At 44.5% G+C, this 15,046-nt stretch overlaps 1 protein-coding gene across 5 annotated transcripts in view; it reads left to right on the top strand.

The window, feature by feature from the left end:
- SH3YL1 (SH3 and SYLF domain containing 1) overlaps nt 1–15,046 on the top strand; it is a 78,699-nt gene that overhangs the window by 27,842 nt on the left and 35,811 nt on the right. For all 5 annotated transcript variants that reach the window (XR_006345787.1, XM_043927377.1, XM_043927375.1 and 2 more), the window contains exons 5-8: nt 4,256–4,368; nt 7,785–7,913; nt 11,111–11,279; nt 12,058–12,133. Coding sequence is in view for 4 of the 5 variants with exons in the window: in XM_043927377.1 (XP_043783312.1) it covers nt 4,256–4,368; nt 7,785–7,913; nt 11,111–11,279; nt 12,058–12,133 (487 nt within the window). In the remaining variant the exon portion in view is untranslated. The remainder of the gene's footprint in view (nt 1–4,255; nt 4,369–7,784; nt 7,914–11,110; nt 11,280–12,057; nt 12,134–15,046) is intronic.

Below are 15,046 nucleotides of genomic sequence, written 5' to 3'. Positions count from 1 at the left end.
CCTTAGACTGACCAAGTATCAACCACAAGTAGACACACAAAATGTCTATTTCTTTAAAGCACTGGCATCAGTGGTTCAGACTATCAAATATTTGTTGAATAATTATCTGCCATTCTGTTTTAGAATGGAATAGTTAGCAATAATGGTTATAGTCTCCTAAAACGCTCACATATCTTCTTACAGAATCATTTCCATACCATAGTCATGAAGGATGTCATTGTGTAGATAACTGAGTTATGTGACTCCTCCAGTGGAGACAGGCAGAGAGGGACAGGCTGGTTATTCAGAGGGAGGCCTCTGGCCCCAAACACAGTCGGCGAGTTTGTCTGCAACCCTGGGTGCTGGTTCCCTCATGAGACGTCTCGTCTGGGCCGCCTTTCGCAGGCAAGGAGGTGGAGGCTCGGAGACATCGAGTGCTGTGCGCTTGGTTCCTGGGCTGCTTCCGGTGCCCCATTTGGTCTAGACTGTAACTGCCTGTCCCTGTAACATGCTGTGGATTTGAGGGCATGCATGAGGTAGGCAGGGTACCTGAGAGTATTTCAGCACTCAGAGATGCTCGGCACCATGCAGAGGTGGTGTGTGGTTGTCTCTGATTGGTTTCCCTGGAGACAGAACCTGAGACGGGACTTGGGGCACACATGATTCACTGAACAAGTGTTCTCAGGGGGACTGTAGGGGCCAAGGGAAGCAGACAGATAAGAAGAAGCATCCGGGCAAGGCTATCATCCCCAGTAAACTCAACATGGGCTGATGACAGGGAGCTGAGGCTCATCCTACGACAGAGGAGAAGCAGCCGGTGTCTGGGGACGGCTGCTCTCACCACCTGGCAGCGTGAGGGGGCTGAGTGCTGGGTGCAGGGCTGGAGGAGCCGGGGGTGCCCCTGCCGTGTGACCAGACCCCTCTCCTGAGCCCAAGACCCCAGTGAGTTTCCACCCTCCACGCTCCCTCCCATGGGTGGCGACCCCTCCCATACATGTGGAAATGTGGATTTGACCACCAGGAAGTCTAGATTTATCTCTGCTTTGCAATCTAGACCAGGCTAAGACTATGAAGTCCTTCATAGGACTGTCATGTTTTGACAGGATCTGTTGGCCTGTATTAGCTTGGACATTAGTTAAATATATATTCTGGCACTGGTCCACTTGAGAGAACTGCTGAGAATTCCCAGGGTTGTATAACTCATACATACCCACCAAACACAATAACAACAAAGAAAAGTTTTAAAAGTCAGTGGAGTCAGAAAAGATAATGCTAAGACCTAGTTTAAATGCTACTAATATTTTCTTTCCAGGACAATTATAGCAGAGCCCAAAGCTCTGAAAACCCCAGTACCTCGGATTATCCCATTGTTTGTCGTTTACCAAAAGCCAGAATCCACACTGGGCCATCGAGTCTGATCAGTCTCACCCAAGACTGTAATGTGAAAAAAATGGCTCAGTCTTTCCCAGGAGAATTTGGATGAACTCTTTTACTTTAATAATGAGAAAGGCTAGATCTAGGCTTAAACTGAGAAGCTACTGTTAGAGATCAGAGCTCAGTGTCTAAGTCCCCTAAGGTTCTGTGCAAGAGAGGATCTGTTGCTGTGAGGAGTGAGAGGCGCTGGGAGCCTCTCAAGTTTGGGTTGGATGTTGAGGCTGATGATGCCCCTGAGTGAGAGCATGAAGCTTGTCACCCACAAGAGGAGGCTTTCCAGGGGAGTGGGGCAGACTCCTGAGCAGAATGGCTGGAGAGATATAGAAAAAGACCGTCTGAGCTTCTGCAGAGGGTGGAGGAGGTGGAGGCAGGTCTCACCAGAACTACAGGAGGAGCCCTGGGCTTTCTCACCAGGTTGCCTGGATGTGGGGCTTCATCACAGGACCGCAGCATCGGGGACTCGGGTCCACGGTGGGTAAACCTCTGAGGGCAGAAGGCAGGGTGTGTGGGGCAGGGGGCCGGGGAGCTGTGGCCAGTGGCTCCTGAGAACACTTTTCGCTCGCCTGCATGATAGTGATTTTTTTAAACTCTTGTTTAAGAATTGGGTTTAATTGTAAAACTTGCATTTTATTTACAAGTTAATTGTATCTTAATTCACACTTCTTAAGAAGCCCTTGTCAAATTCTCAACTGTCAGTCTTACATGGCTTATTTGCTCGCTGTTCCAGTTTTCTTTCAGGAAACCCACTCTGCTTTTCATTCTAAGCTGTGGAAATAAGTAAAGAGCCATTGGCACTGTTGCTGCTATTCAAACTGTGGAGCTTTGGACCTGGCTCTCTGTCTAATTGGTCGTGTCACCGAAGAACACAGGATTATCTTACTCTTATTTCAGGAGAACTGAATTGAGATTGGACATAAACTTAAAGGATTAATTTATTTTCTTTATTGACTCATAGTTGTGCCTTACTTTACTAAGATGTACCATCTGCAGGAGACATACAACTAGAGTACCTACAAGGTCATGACTGGAGATTTAGTACTTAGTGTGTATACACTAAGCATTATGCAAAGTAATTTCATGTATATTATCTTAAAAAGTATGTATGGTTTGGTGATACAGTCATTGGCAAAATTGCTTAACTTTGCATGAGAGATGCTAAATAATTCTGTATCGTTAAACACCATGATCCCCAGAATTCTTCGTGTATAAAGTAGAAATAACAATTGATATGAGTCAGCGGTATGTTTTGCATGGGTCAGTTAGCTGGCATATTTACTCTGTCCTGTAGAACCTGAGTGTACTTTTTCATGAAGTGATTCAAATTAAACTGTATCAGGAATTCTACTAGACCCTTCCAAGTGCAATCACATTTGATAATAATTGGATTCTTCTGTCAGATGAAGGCATCGACTTGAAAAATGTAAAGAACAGTATAAATGAAGTCATCTTTTAAGAATTAATCTGCTTGGCCTTTGCATATTTTATTGAGATGTAGTGAATACGCCAGGCTTTACAAATTATTTCAATTCATCTTTCAAACAACTATGTCTGTGCATGCACATATATACATGCATAACAGCCGACTCAGTGGAAATGACTCTGATGCTGGGAAAGACTGAAGGCAAAAGGAGAAGGGGGTGGCAGAGGATGAGATGGTTAGACAGCATCACCAATTCAGTGGACGTGAATTTGAGCAAACTCAGGGAGACAGTGAAGGACAGGGGAGCCTAGCATGCTGCAGTCCATGTGGTCTCAAAGAGTCGGACACAATTTAGTGACCGAACAACAATACACATGCCTATGTGAGTACATATACTTATAAATGTGGGCACTGTTATTACACCCACTTTATAGAGACAGAGACTGAAGCTCTGAACTGCTCAGTTTGCCCAAGGTCACACAATGTGCTGGAGAAGGAAATGGCAACCCACTCCAGTGTTCTTGCCTGGAGAATTCCATGGACGAAGGAACCTGGCAGGATACGGTCCACGGGGTCGCAGAGAGTTGGACACGACTGAGCGACTAACACACACACACACACACACACACACACACACACACGTACACGTGTGCAGGGGGCATAAGTGGAGTTATCACCCAGATGGCTTTAATTTTGAGCCCAGATATCCAGCTAAACCCTCCTGCCTTTTGTTTTCTGGGCACTTGACCTCCACGTAGCTTAGGGGGTAGGTCCTGTTGTGGACTTTAAATATGAAAAGGCCAAAGCTACACCTGGTGTCCCTGGGGCCCTGCTAGCTTTTGGCCCTCCTGGAGGTCCTGCCCCAGAGTCTGAAGAATACACCCCCCAGGGCGTGTTCTCCCTCCAGCTTCGCTTTTATTGTACTTGGAGGACTAACCGTGGTGATAGGCACAGCTAGTGGCAACAAGTCTTCCTCCTGACATCTTGCACGTTGCAGGGTGGGGTTGGGGGCGTGGGTGGGATCCGGACTCCAGATCCCTGACCTTCTAACCTGCTCCTCACTCTACTTTGCCGGCTCAGCCTTCGCCGAGTGTTTAATTTGAGGAAGTCCTTTGACCTTTCACACCTACCTGAGTGTGAGCCGGTCACTAGGACACCCACCTGGTCTCACTCACCCACGAGGCTGCAGAGAAGCTGCAGTGGCGCCGGAGGCCCCCAGCGGGGTGCCCGACCCCTCTCCTTACCTGGGGGGAGGGGGCTGCTTAAGTCCTCAGCTGAAAGGAAAGCGTGACTCTGCTTTCCTACTCTTTGACCACATTGGAATTCTTGCTGCATTACATATTGCATGTTTGAGTTGTAATAAACATATTTTAAATGATATACAGGCGGGGTTATTTAAAAATACTTGGTTCTACATTGCAGGTATCGGACTTGGTAATAATTTTGAACTATGACAGAGCAGTAGAAGCTTTTGCCAAAGGTGGTAACCTGACACTTGGCGGGAACCTCACAGTGGCCGTTGGGCCCCTGGGAAGGTGAGTGCTCTAAACCCTTTCTGAGCAGCTATGGACAGTAAAGACTTTAAAAACCATATTGTTTTGCATTAAGAGAAAATTGAATTAGAATGACACAAATTTATGATTTACACATGTCCCAGAGGATTTTCCCAGGTGGAGCAGTGGTAAAGAATCCGCCTGCCAATGCAGGAGACAGAGATGAGGATCTTTGGATAAGGAAGGGCCCCTGAAGGAGGAAATGACCTCCCACTCCAGTGTTCTTGCCTGGGAAATCCTGTGGACAGAGGAGCCTCGCAGGCTACAGTCCATGGGGTCCAAAGAGTCGGACATGACTGAGCACACACACATGCATAGAGGGTTTGAGGTTGCTTACAAATAGGAAACTTACACAACACAGCCAGTGTAATGAAATGAGAAAGTCTGAAACTAACACATGTAAAGAGAAACTAAATTTCAGAAATGCAGGCTGTTGTACCTATCAGAGTTAACATAAAATTTATATATATGCTTTGAAGGAGCCAGGTCAAGTCAGTTTTAATTAACTGAGAAAGAGCAGAATTGATCAGGGGGGGAAAAAAAAGCATTTTTCCAAACTACACTGTGAAAAATTGAAGTGGAAGTTTTACGTGAGTGACGATTACAAGATTGTGGTCTCCCCTCTCTATTACAGTGCTGTGGTCGCCCCTCTCTATTACAGTGCTGTGGTCTCCTCTCTATTACGGTGCTGTGGTCCCCCCTCTCTATAACAGTGCTGTGGTCTCCCTCTCTATTACAGTGCTGTGGTCTCCTCTCTATTACGGTGCTGTGGTCTCCTCTCTCTACTACGGTGCTGTGGTCCCCCCTCTCTATTACGGTGCTGTGGTCTCCTCTCTATTACGGTGCTGTGGTCTCCTCTCTCTATTACGGTGCTGTGGTCTCCCCTCTATTACAGTGCTGTGGTCTCCCCTCTCTATTACGGTGCTGTGGTCCCCCCTCTCTATTACAGTGCTGTGGTCTCCTCTCTATTACAGTGCTGTGGTCTCCTCTCTATTACGGTGCTGTGGTCCCCCCTCTCTATTACAGTGCTGTGGTCCCCCCTCTCTATTACAGTGCTGTGGTCTCCTCTCTATTACAGTGCTGTGGTCTCCTCTCTATTACGGTGCTGTGGTCTCCTCTCTATTACAGTACTGTGGTCCCCCCTCTCTATTACAGTGCTGCGGTCTCCCCTCTATTACAGTGCTGTGGTCTCCCCTCTATTACAGTACTGTGGTCTCCCCTCTATTACAGTGCTGTGGTCTCCCCTCTATTACAGTGCTGTGGTCTCCCCTCTATTACAGTGCTGTGGTCTCCCCTCTATTACAGTGCTGTGGTCTCCTCTCTATTACAGTGCTGTGGTCCCCCCTCTCTATTACAGTGCTGTGGTCCCCCCTCTCTATTACAGTACTGTGGTCCCCCCTCTCTATTACAGTACTGTGGTCTCCCCTCTATTACAGTGCTGTGGTCCCCCCTCTCTATTACAGTGCTGTGGTCCCCCCTCTCTATTACAGTACTGTGGTCCCCCCTCTCTATTACAGTACTGTGGTCTCCCCTCTATTACAGTACTGTGGTCCCCCCTCTCTATTACAGTACTGTGGTCTCCCCTCTATTACAGTGCTGTGGTCTCCTCTCTATTGCAGTGCTCTGGTTCTCCCCTCTCTATTACAGTACTGTGGTCTCCCCTCTATTACAGTGCTGTGGTCTCCCCTCTATTACAGTGCTGTGGTCCCCCCTCTCTATTACAGTACTGTGGTCTCCCCTCTATTACAGTGCTGTGGTCTCCCCTCTATTACAGTGCTGTGGTCTCCCCTCTATTACAGTACTGTGGTCTCCCCTCTCTATTACAGTGCTGTGGTCTCCTCTCTATTACAGTGCTGTGGTCCCCCCTCTCTATTACAGTGCTGTGGTCTCCCCTCTATTACAGTACTGTGGTCTCCCCTCTATTACAGTACTGTGGTCTCCCCTCTATTACAGTGCTGTGGTCCCCCCTCTCTATTACAGTGCTGTGGTCCCCCCTCTCTATTACAGTACTGTGGTCTCCCCTCTATTACAGTGCTGTGGTCTCCCCTCTATTACAGTGCTGTGGTCTCCCCTCTCTATTAGGGTGCTGTGGTCTCCCCTCTATTACGGTGCTGTGGTCTCCCCTCTATTACGGTGCTGTGGTCTCCCCTCTATTACAGTGCTGTGGTCCCCCCTCTCTATTACAGTGCTGCGGTCTCCCCTCTATTACAGTGCTGTGGTCCCCCCTCTCTATTACAGTGCTGTGGTCCCCCCTCTCTATTACAGTGCTGTGGTGTCCTCTCTATTACAGTGCTGTGGTCTCCCCTCTCTATTACAGTGCTGCGGTCTCCCCTCTATTACAGTGCTGTGGTCTCCCCTCTCTATTACGGTGCTGTGGTCCCCCCTCTCTATTACAGTGCTGTGGTCTCCTCTCTATTACAGTGCTGTGGTCCCCCCTCTCTATTACAGTGCTGTGGTCCCCCCTCTCTATTACAGTGCTGTGGTCCCCCCTCTCTATTACAGTGCTGTGGTCTCCCCTCTATTACGGTGCTGTGGTCTCCCCTCTCTATTACAGTGCTGTGGTCTCCCCTCTATTACAGTGCTGTGGTCTCCCCTCTATTACAGTGCTGTGGTCTCCCCTCTATTACAGTGCTGTGGTCCCCCCTCTCTATTACAGTACTGTGGTCTCCCCTCTATTACAGTGCTGTGGTCTCCCCTCTATTACAGTGCTGTGGTCTCCCCTCTATTACAGTGCTGTGGTCTCCCCTCTATTACGGTGCTGTGGTCTCCCCTCTCTATTACAGTGCTGTGGTCTCCCCTCTATTACAGTGCTGTGGTCTCCCCTCTCTATTACAGTGCTGTGGTCTCCCCTCTATTACAGTGCTGTGGTCTCCTCTCTATTGCAGTGCTGTGGTTCTCCCCTCTCTATTACAGTGCTCTGGTTCTCCCCTCTCTATTAATGAATGACTGTTCTTGAGTGAATTGAGCAATTAAATATTTTAAACTCAGGCTGTTTGTAGAAGTTAGTAAAATCATTTAAAAGTATTTCTGAGTTCTATGAAAATACTCATAGTAAAAAGAACCACAGTCTTTACTCTTGAGATGCACTTCCCTGTTTTGGTAAAAGAAGACAAAGTTGGAAAATCTCAGCTTAACATGTTTTCTTCACGTGTATCACCTTGTCCTACAACCATCTTGCCTACTATGTCTGTGCTGTGAACTGTCCTTTCCTCTGAACCACCTTCAACACACCTAGCTTAGGCCAGCAGGAAGTAAAATATATAAAAATAAAGTAGGTATAAAGTGAGAAGTAGGTATAGAGCGAGATCCTTCTTTTGGGTTGGAAGTTAGTGCCAGTCAGACAGTCACCTTTAGATGAAGATGCTCAAGTGCTGGGATGCTCACCTTCTGTTTTGCAGGAATTTAGAAGGAAATGTCTCCCTAAGAAGCTCAGCTGCCGTCTTTACTTACTGCAAGTCAAGAGGCCTCTTCGCCGGCATATCTTTAGAAGGCAGCTGTTTGATTGAGAGGAAGGAAACTAACCGAAAGTAAGTGTAAGGCAAATAATTTTAATTGATTTGAAGGGAATAAGGCTTTGTAGATTCACATGGTTCTTAAGCGTGTACAGAGAACCTTCGTGTGGCAAGCCTGCTGGCACCACATTTCCAACGGTACCTGCTCACCTCGCGTCTCTGCGTCTTGTTGTGGTAATTCCTACAGGATTTCAAACTTTTTCATTATTACATCGGCCCCAGTGATCTGCAATCTGTGACCTTGGATGTTACGGTTGTGATTGTTTGGGACACCAGGCACTGCGCCCTGTCGGGGGAGAACCTAGTCAGTAAGCGCGTCTGTGTTCTGACCGCCCCTCCCCGAGGCTCTGTCCCTCTCCTCAGCCTCCCTGTTCCCTTAGATACAATACATTGACATTAACAAGGACCTCCAAGTGTTCAAGTGATGTGCTGCACATCTCTTACTTTAAACCAAGAGCTGGAAACGCCTGAGCTTAATGAGGAAGGCACGTCAAAGCTGAGACAGGCCGGAAGCTAGGCCTCTTGTGCCGAATAGTCAGCCAAGCTGTGACTGCAAAGGAGAAGTTCCCGAAGGAAGTGACAAGTGCCATACCAGTGAAAGCATGGATGATAAGAAAGTGAAACAGCCTTATCACTGATATGGAGACAGTTTTAGTGGTTTGGATTGAAGATCCAAGCAAGCACAACATTGCCTTCAGCCAAAGCCTCATCCAGAGCAAGGCCCTAATTGTCTTCAACTCTGTGAAGGTGCCGCGAGGAGTGGAAGCTGCGGAAGGAAAGTGTGGCGCCGGCAGAGGCTGGTCCATGAGGCTGCAGGAAAGAAGCCATCCTTGTCACACATTAGGTTGGTTCGAAAGTAATAGTGGTTTTACATTGCTGAACTTTGTCATTTGATATTGGAATCCATTCTTAAATAAATGTTATGTTATACTTCATTTTAATGCTCATTTCTTGCTTTATGTTTTTTGCTAATGACTTATTACTTGCTGTTTATTTTATATTTATTTTAGATTAGGGAAATGGTGTTAGACAAAAAGCAAATTCAAGTGATTTTTTTATTTGAGTTCAAAATGAGTTGTGAAGTAGCAGAGACCACTTGCAGTATCAACAATGCACTTGGCCCAGGAACTACTAATGAACGTACAGTGCAGTGGCGATTCAAGAAGTTTTGCAAGGAGACAAGAGCTTTGAAGATGAAGAGTGCAGTCGCTGGCCATCAGAAGTTGACAGCAATCAATTGTGAGCCATCATTGAATCTGATCCTCTTACAATTACATGAAAAATTGCCGAAGAACTCAACATCGACCATTCTACAGTCATTCTGCATTTGAAGCAAATTGGAAAGGTGAAAAAGCGCAATAAGTGGGTGCTTCATGAGCTGACCAAAAATCAAAAAAGTCATTCTGAAATGTAGTCTTCTCTTATTCTAAGCAACAATAATGAACCATTTCTTGACTGGATTGTGATGTGTGATGAAAGGAGGATTTAATTCGACAACTGGTGATGACCAGCACAGTTGTTGGACTGAAAAGAAGCTCCAAAGCACTTCCCAAAGCCAAACTTGCGCCAAAAAAGATCATGGTCACTGCTTGGTGGTTTGTTGCTGATCTTATCCACTACAGGTTTCTGAATCCTGGTGAAACCTTTACCTCTGAGAAGTATACTCAGCAAATCGAAGAGATGCTTCAAAAACTGCAATACGTGCAGCTGGCATCGGTCAACAGAATGAGCCTAATTCTTCTGCGTGATAACGCCTGCCACATGTCACACAACTGACACTTCAAAAGGTGAACAAATAGGGCTGCAAAGTTTTGCTTCACCCACCATATTCACCTGATCTCTCACCAACTGACTACCACTCTTCAAGCATCTCAACAACTTTTTGCAGGCAAAATTCTTCCACAACCAGCAGGAGGCAGAAAATGCTTTCCAAGAGTTCATTGAATCCTGAAGCATGAATTTTTACACTACAGGAATAAGCAAACTTATTTCTTGTTGGCAAAAATGTGTTGATTGTAATGGTTCCTATTTTGATTAATAAAGATGTTTTTGAACCCAGTTATAATGATTTAAAATGCATGGTCTGAAACCACAATTACTTTTGTACCAATGTAATAAAAGCGCAGTGTTCATCATTATAAGAGGTTCCCTGTTGTTACACTCAGCCTTTGTCTTTCTTCCGTAACTCACAGACCAATTTTGATCTAAAAAAAATACAAGATTTGGAAGTATCCTAACAGTGAACAAGGAACTTCCTCTTTAACCTGGCATCTAGCTAATAGTTCCCAAAACTGCGCTGCCGAATGTCCACTAAAATGTGTCTAATTGCCCAGGAAAGGGTAAAACGCTAGGACTGAGAGGACGGCTTGGAGAAACTGCAGTAGTCCCACAACAGTAACCCTGACAGAGCGGGCCCTGCTGGTGGGGACCAGCGCCTGCTGCTCACAGCTGAGAGGGAAGTCAGAGCTGCGTGTGTGGCTCTTCCACCTGGAATCCCACACTCGTTCAGTATTGTTCAGTGCAGGCCTCAGCAACCAGAAAACGGGAGGAATGGGGGGAAAAGGAAGGCTTGCAGAACTCTCTGACTTGTAAAGTCAAGAGAAATGTTTTTACTTCTGGTTTTATTAATTTGAGAAATTTAAGTTAAGAATGCTTTTAGAAATGTGTTATTCTAGGCCTTTGGAAGATTTCCCCACTAAAGTTCACCTAATTCCTGGATAAACTAAACCAAATATACTTTTTAATCAACTGCAGGGCTTCCAAGCATATAAGGCAAATCCTTACATAATTTTGTTACAAATAAGCATTTTAGGGAACTATAGGTTGGCACCATTTTTATAAGAAACTTATAAAGCAAAAACCTGTAAAAATGTATGTGCTTGTAGGTACATGTGCATAAGTGTTTAATATATATATTTATATATAAATATTATATATATATGTTTTTATGTATAAATGTATGTGTATGTGCAGTACTTTTATATTATTGGGAAAAGGATATAAATATCAGACCACTTATGGCAGTTGCCTCTAGAGGTGAGCTTAGAGGGATGAATTCAGGGCCTTAACATGGGAAGTTAGTGTTTGAAAAGTAGTTTATGTAAGTACAGTAGGTCAGTGAAGCACACTAACATACGAGGGTGTGTGTCCTACGTTTACCTCTAGAAAAGATCTATGTCTGCAAAGTAAATGTTCTTCATGTTTCCTGTTAGATTTTATTGTCAAGACATTCGAGCTTATGACATTTTATTTGGCGATATACCACGGCCTGCTCAAGCAGAAGACCTTTATGAAATTCTTGACTCCTTTACTGAGAAGTATGAAAGCGAAGGGCAACGAGTCAACGCCAGAAGAGCCGCCCGGGAGCAGAAGAAGGCTTCGGTGATGCTGGATTTCTCTGTTTTTCTTAGTAGCTGCAGAGAATTTCTTCATATAGACTATTCTGCCTTTGATATTGAGCTTCCCAGGTGGCTCAGTCCATAATCTGCCTGCAATGCGATGGACCTGGGTTCCATCTTGAGCCAGGGAAGACCCTCTGGAGGAGGGCGTGGCTCCCCCTCCAGTATTCTCGCCTGGACATTTCCTTGGACGGAGGAGCCTGGTGGGCTACAGTCCACTGGGTCACAAAGAGTCGGACAGAACTAACACACACATCCTTCCTATCCGATTCTAAACACCCTACTAAACCTCCCTTGTAATTTCATTTGCATACAGTTCATGTGAAAAATGTCATAAAACCTTGACAATCATCTATACAAATTTCAGGAAGAAACACGGTTTTCTTTGATTGCCTTTCTGCGAGGATAGACCTTTATAATATTAATTAATAATTACTGCTGCCGGCCTAGTGCCTTGATGTGCAGAGAGTCTTCTGCGCCGGGTTCATAGCTTCTCTTGGCTCATCGCCGGCTCCTCCTGCGTGGTGGCGGGGCTGGGGGGAGGGACGCTTCCGGCTCCAGAAGCTCGGCCCCTGCGGTCACCCGCCTGTTGTCCAGTTCAACCAGAGGTGGCCCAGAGCGGTGTGTCTGCCCTGCTAATGAGTGCAGGGGCTAACGTTTGCATGTACACGCACTGGCGGGGGCGGGGGCGGGGAAGCGTCCTATGCTCCTAAGTAAAAACGGGGTTTTAAAATCATGTGCCTTTTTCCTTCTCTTCCCAGGCTAAACTGCCTCCAAAACCATCGTCAAGACCACAGCAATCATCTGCACAAGTGCAGCTGAGTTCTGGCTCTCAAAGTAAGTGTTTTTGTTGCAATTCAAATACAGTGATAATTAAGTAATTATGAAATATTATTAAGAAATCAAAAGTTATAGCTTTAGAGTCCAGTAGAAGAACTGATGCATATTAAAGAGAAAAAAACAAATGTTTAGCCTCTTCTAAACACATGAGGCTAATTGTCATTCCTGTAATTTGTGAAAATGTTTATTCTCATTCAGAAAATGCTTTTTCCAGTGACAGAGATTTACCTTTAAACTTTTTCTCTCTCTCTTTTTTTTTTTGCATCTCTTCTAAACACTGTTATCCTGCTGATTTGAAATGAAAGCAATAAACCTGTTTTTCTCATATACACATAGATTTATATTTCTGAATATTGATTTTACCATACATTCTTGGAAGCTTAGGGTTTCACAAAGTGGTTGTAAAATAGAATAAATTCATAAAGCATCAGGTTTTTGGCCTTTACTCCTCTTTCCATCACTCATTTTAATGACAGTCACTTTTGGAATTCTGATTTTCATGTACAGAGGCTACCCGTAAATAGCAATATAGTAAAGTAGGCAATGTTTCATATAATAATTAACTGTTATGCAAGTGGCATTGTGCTGTGGCTTTTAAGAGCACAGTGATGAAGCTAACTTATCTCCTGCCTTTAAAGAACTTTCCCTCTTGGAGCAGAGCGGTCACATGTGGAAAAGTAACAGCAATCACAGGAAGACGTACCATGAACTCTCGAATAATGCAAGGGTCTGGGGGCACCAAACCCCCTTGCTAAAGTAAAAAAAAATATATATATATATATATATATATAACTTTTGACTCCCCCCAAACTTTACTAATAGCCCACAGCTGCCTGGAAGCTTTATTGATAACATAAACAGTTGATTAACACATATTTTGTAAGTTACATATGTTACCTACTGTATTCCTATATGAAGCAAACTAGAAAAAATACTAAGAAAAAGTATAAGGAAATGAAAATATATTGATGGTACTGTACTGTATTTATTTATACCAAAAGTTTACATCTTTCTGTTTACAAGATGAATTGTCTGTCACTACCCATGTCAATATTGTCTTATGTGATACAAAACACTGTAAATGTTATATGTAATACTAACATTAAAAAATTAAAAATTAATAGGAAAAGAAATTCACATTTACAGATATAATGATGCATGCACTGATAAAAATAAGCAGCAATATGATTGCTTTATGGTAGCCTAGCCTGTATACTGATGAATGAAGAACTAGAAATTTTTTTGGCACACAATATTACAGCCATATTTATAATAAATATTAGAAACATCAGTACATTTTTTAAAAACCACTTACATGAAAAAACAACAAACCACTTACATGTGGTGAAGACTGATAGTTTCTACAATTACAAGAAGAGAGAGAGAAGCATGCTATACAGTAATGTAATTCTTTGAAAGCCAAGTTATATAACAGTAAGAAAACTAACACATTATTAATTTTGTATTACATGTGACTCATCTTAGCCTATGTGAGGATAGCCTATCCACTTCTGTACAAGTCTTGCACACAGTGTTCTGTGTGATAAACACTTAGGCGATGTTGGTGATGACATAGAGACCTCTCACAACTATTAGATTTTCACGTGAGGACATGTGCATACACAGCAGATAAGTTTGTTAACTGAATGACATGATGATTATTTACTATTTGTTAAGTGGAGGTGGATCATCACAGAGGTCTTCATCCTCCTCATCTTCATGTTGAGCAGGCTGAGGAGAAGGAGGGGGAAGAGGATGGGGTGGTCCTGCTGCCCCAGGGGTGGCAGAAGTGGGGTGGGGGGGAAGAGAGGCAGGCACCCTCGATGTCCCTTTATGGAAATACATCATGATTTCTGTCTGACTTTTTTGCTTTTTCATTTCTCTAAAAATGTGTATACAGGATCCCAGTCCTCCTTCCACCGTTTACTTTAGTTTCGGTCCCTGTATTATACAAGATCCATGTTGAAAAAGAAGTTTAAAAGCAGTCTTGAATAAGCAGGGCTTCCCAGGTAGCTCAAGCGTTAAAGAATCTGCCTGCCAATGCAGGAGATGTAAGAGATTCGGGTTTGACCCCGGGTTGGGAAGATCACCTGGAGAAGGGCATGGCAACCCACCCCAGTATTCTCACCTGGAGAATCCCATGGACAGAGGAGCTTGGCGGGCTGCAGTCCTTGGGGTCATGGAGAGTCGGACACGACCGAGCGACTGCTGCTTTCACTTTCACTTGAATAAGCAGAACCCTCTACCAGATTGTCTGATGTCAGTTTGTCTTTGGCACTGCTCCTACGTCTTTTTCCTCATTATCTGGCACTGATTCAGGAGCTCTCATCTACGTCAAATCATCTTTTGTTAATTCCTCTGATGTGGTGTCCATTAGCTCTTGAAAGTCTCCAAGATCCATGTCTTGAGACCCTTCACAGCCACGCTTCCCCCACCTATTTTGCTGTATTTGCAATCTATTTCCTGATTTCCTTGATTGGCTCTATTGTAAATTCTCTGAAGTCATGCATGACATCTGGAACAGTTTTCTTCAGCAGGAATTTATTGTTTCAGGCTTGATGACTTTCATGGCTTTTTCTACAAGAAATGGTATCTTCAGTGGTGTAATCTTCCAGACTTTCATACTGTTCTCGCTGTAGGCCTTCTCTTCCACAGCATCAACAGTTCTTTCTGTAGAGTACCATGTGGAGTGAGCCTTTAAAAGTCCTGATGATCCCCTGATCTAGAGGTTGGAAACAGAGATGTTGTGTTTGAGACCAATACCACTACTTGGTGGTCTGCTCATAGAGCTGAACTCGTGGGGTTCTTGGGTGGCCAGGGGCATTGCCCAATATCAAAAGAACTTTAAAAGGCAGTCCCTTACTGGCACAGTACTTCCTGATTTCAGGGACCAAAAAAAGAAAAAGAGTT

Source organism: Cervus elaphus, chromosome 16, assembly GCF_910594005.1.
Source record: "Cervus elaphus chromosome 16, mCerEla1.1, whole genome shotgun sequence".
In the NCBI taxonomy this organism is placed as follows: domain Eukaryota; kingdom Metazoa; phylum Chordata; class Mammalia; order Artiodactyla; family Cervidae; genus Cervus; species Cervus elaphus.
This window is presented reverse-complemented; position numbering and strand designations above follow the sequence as displayed.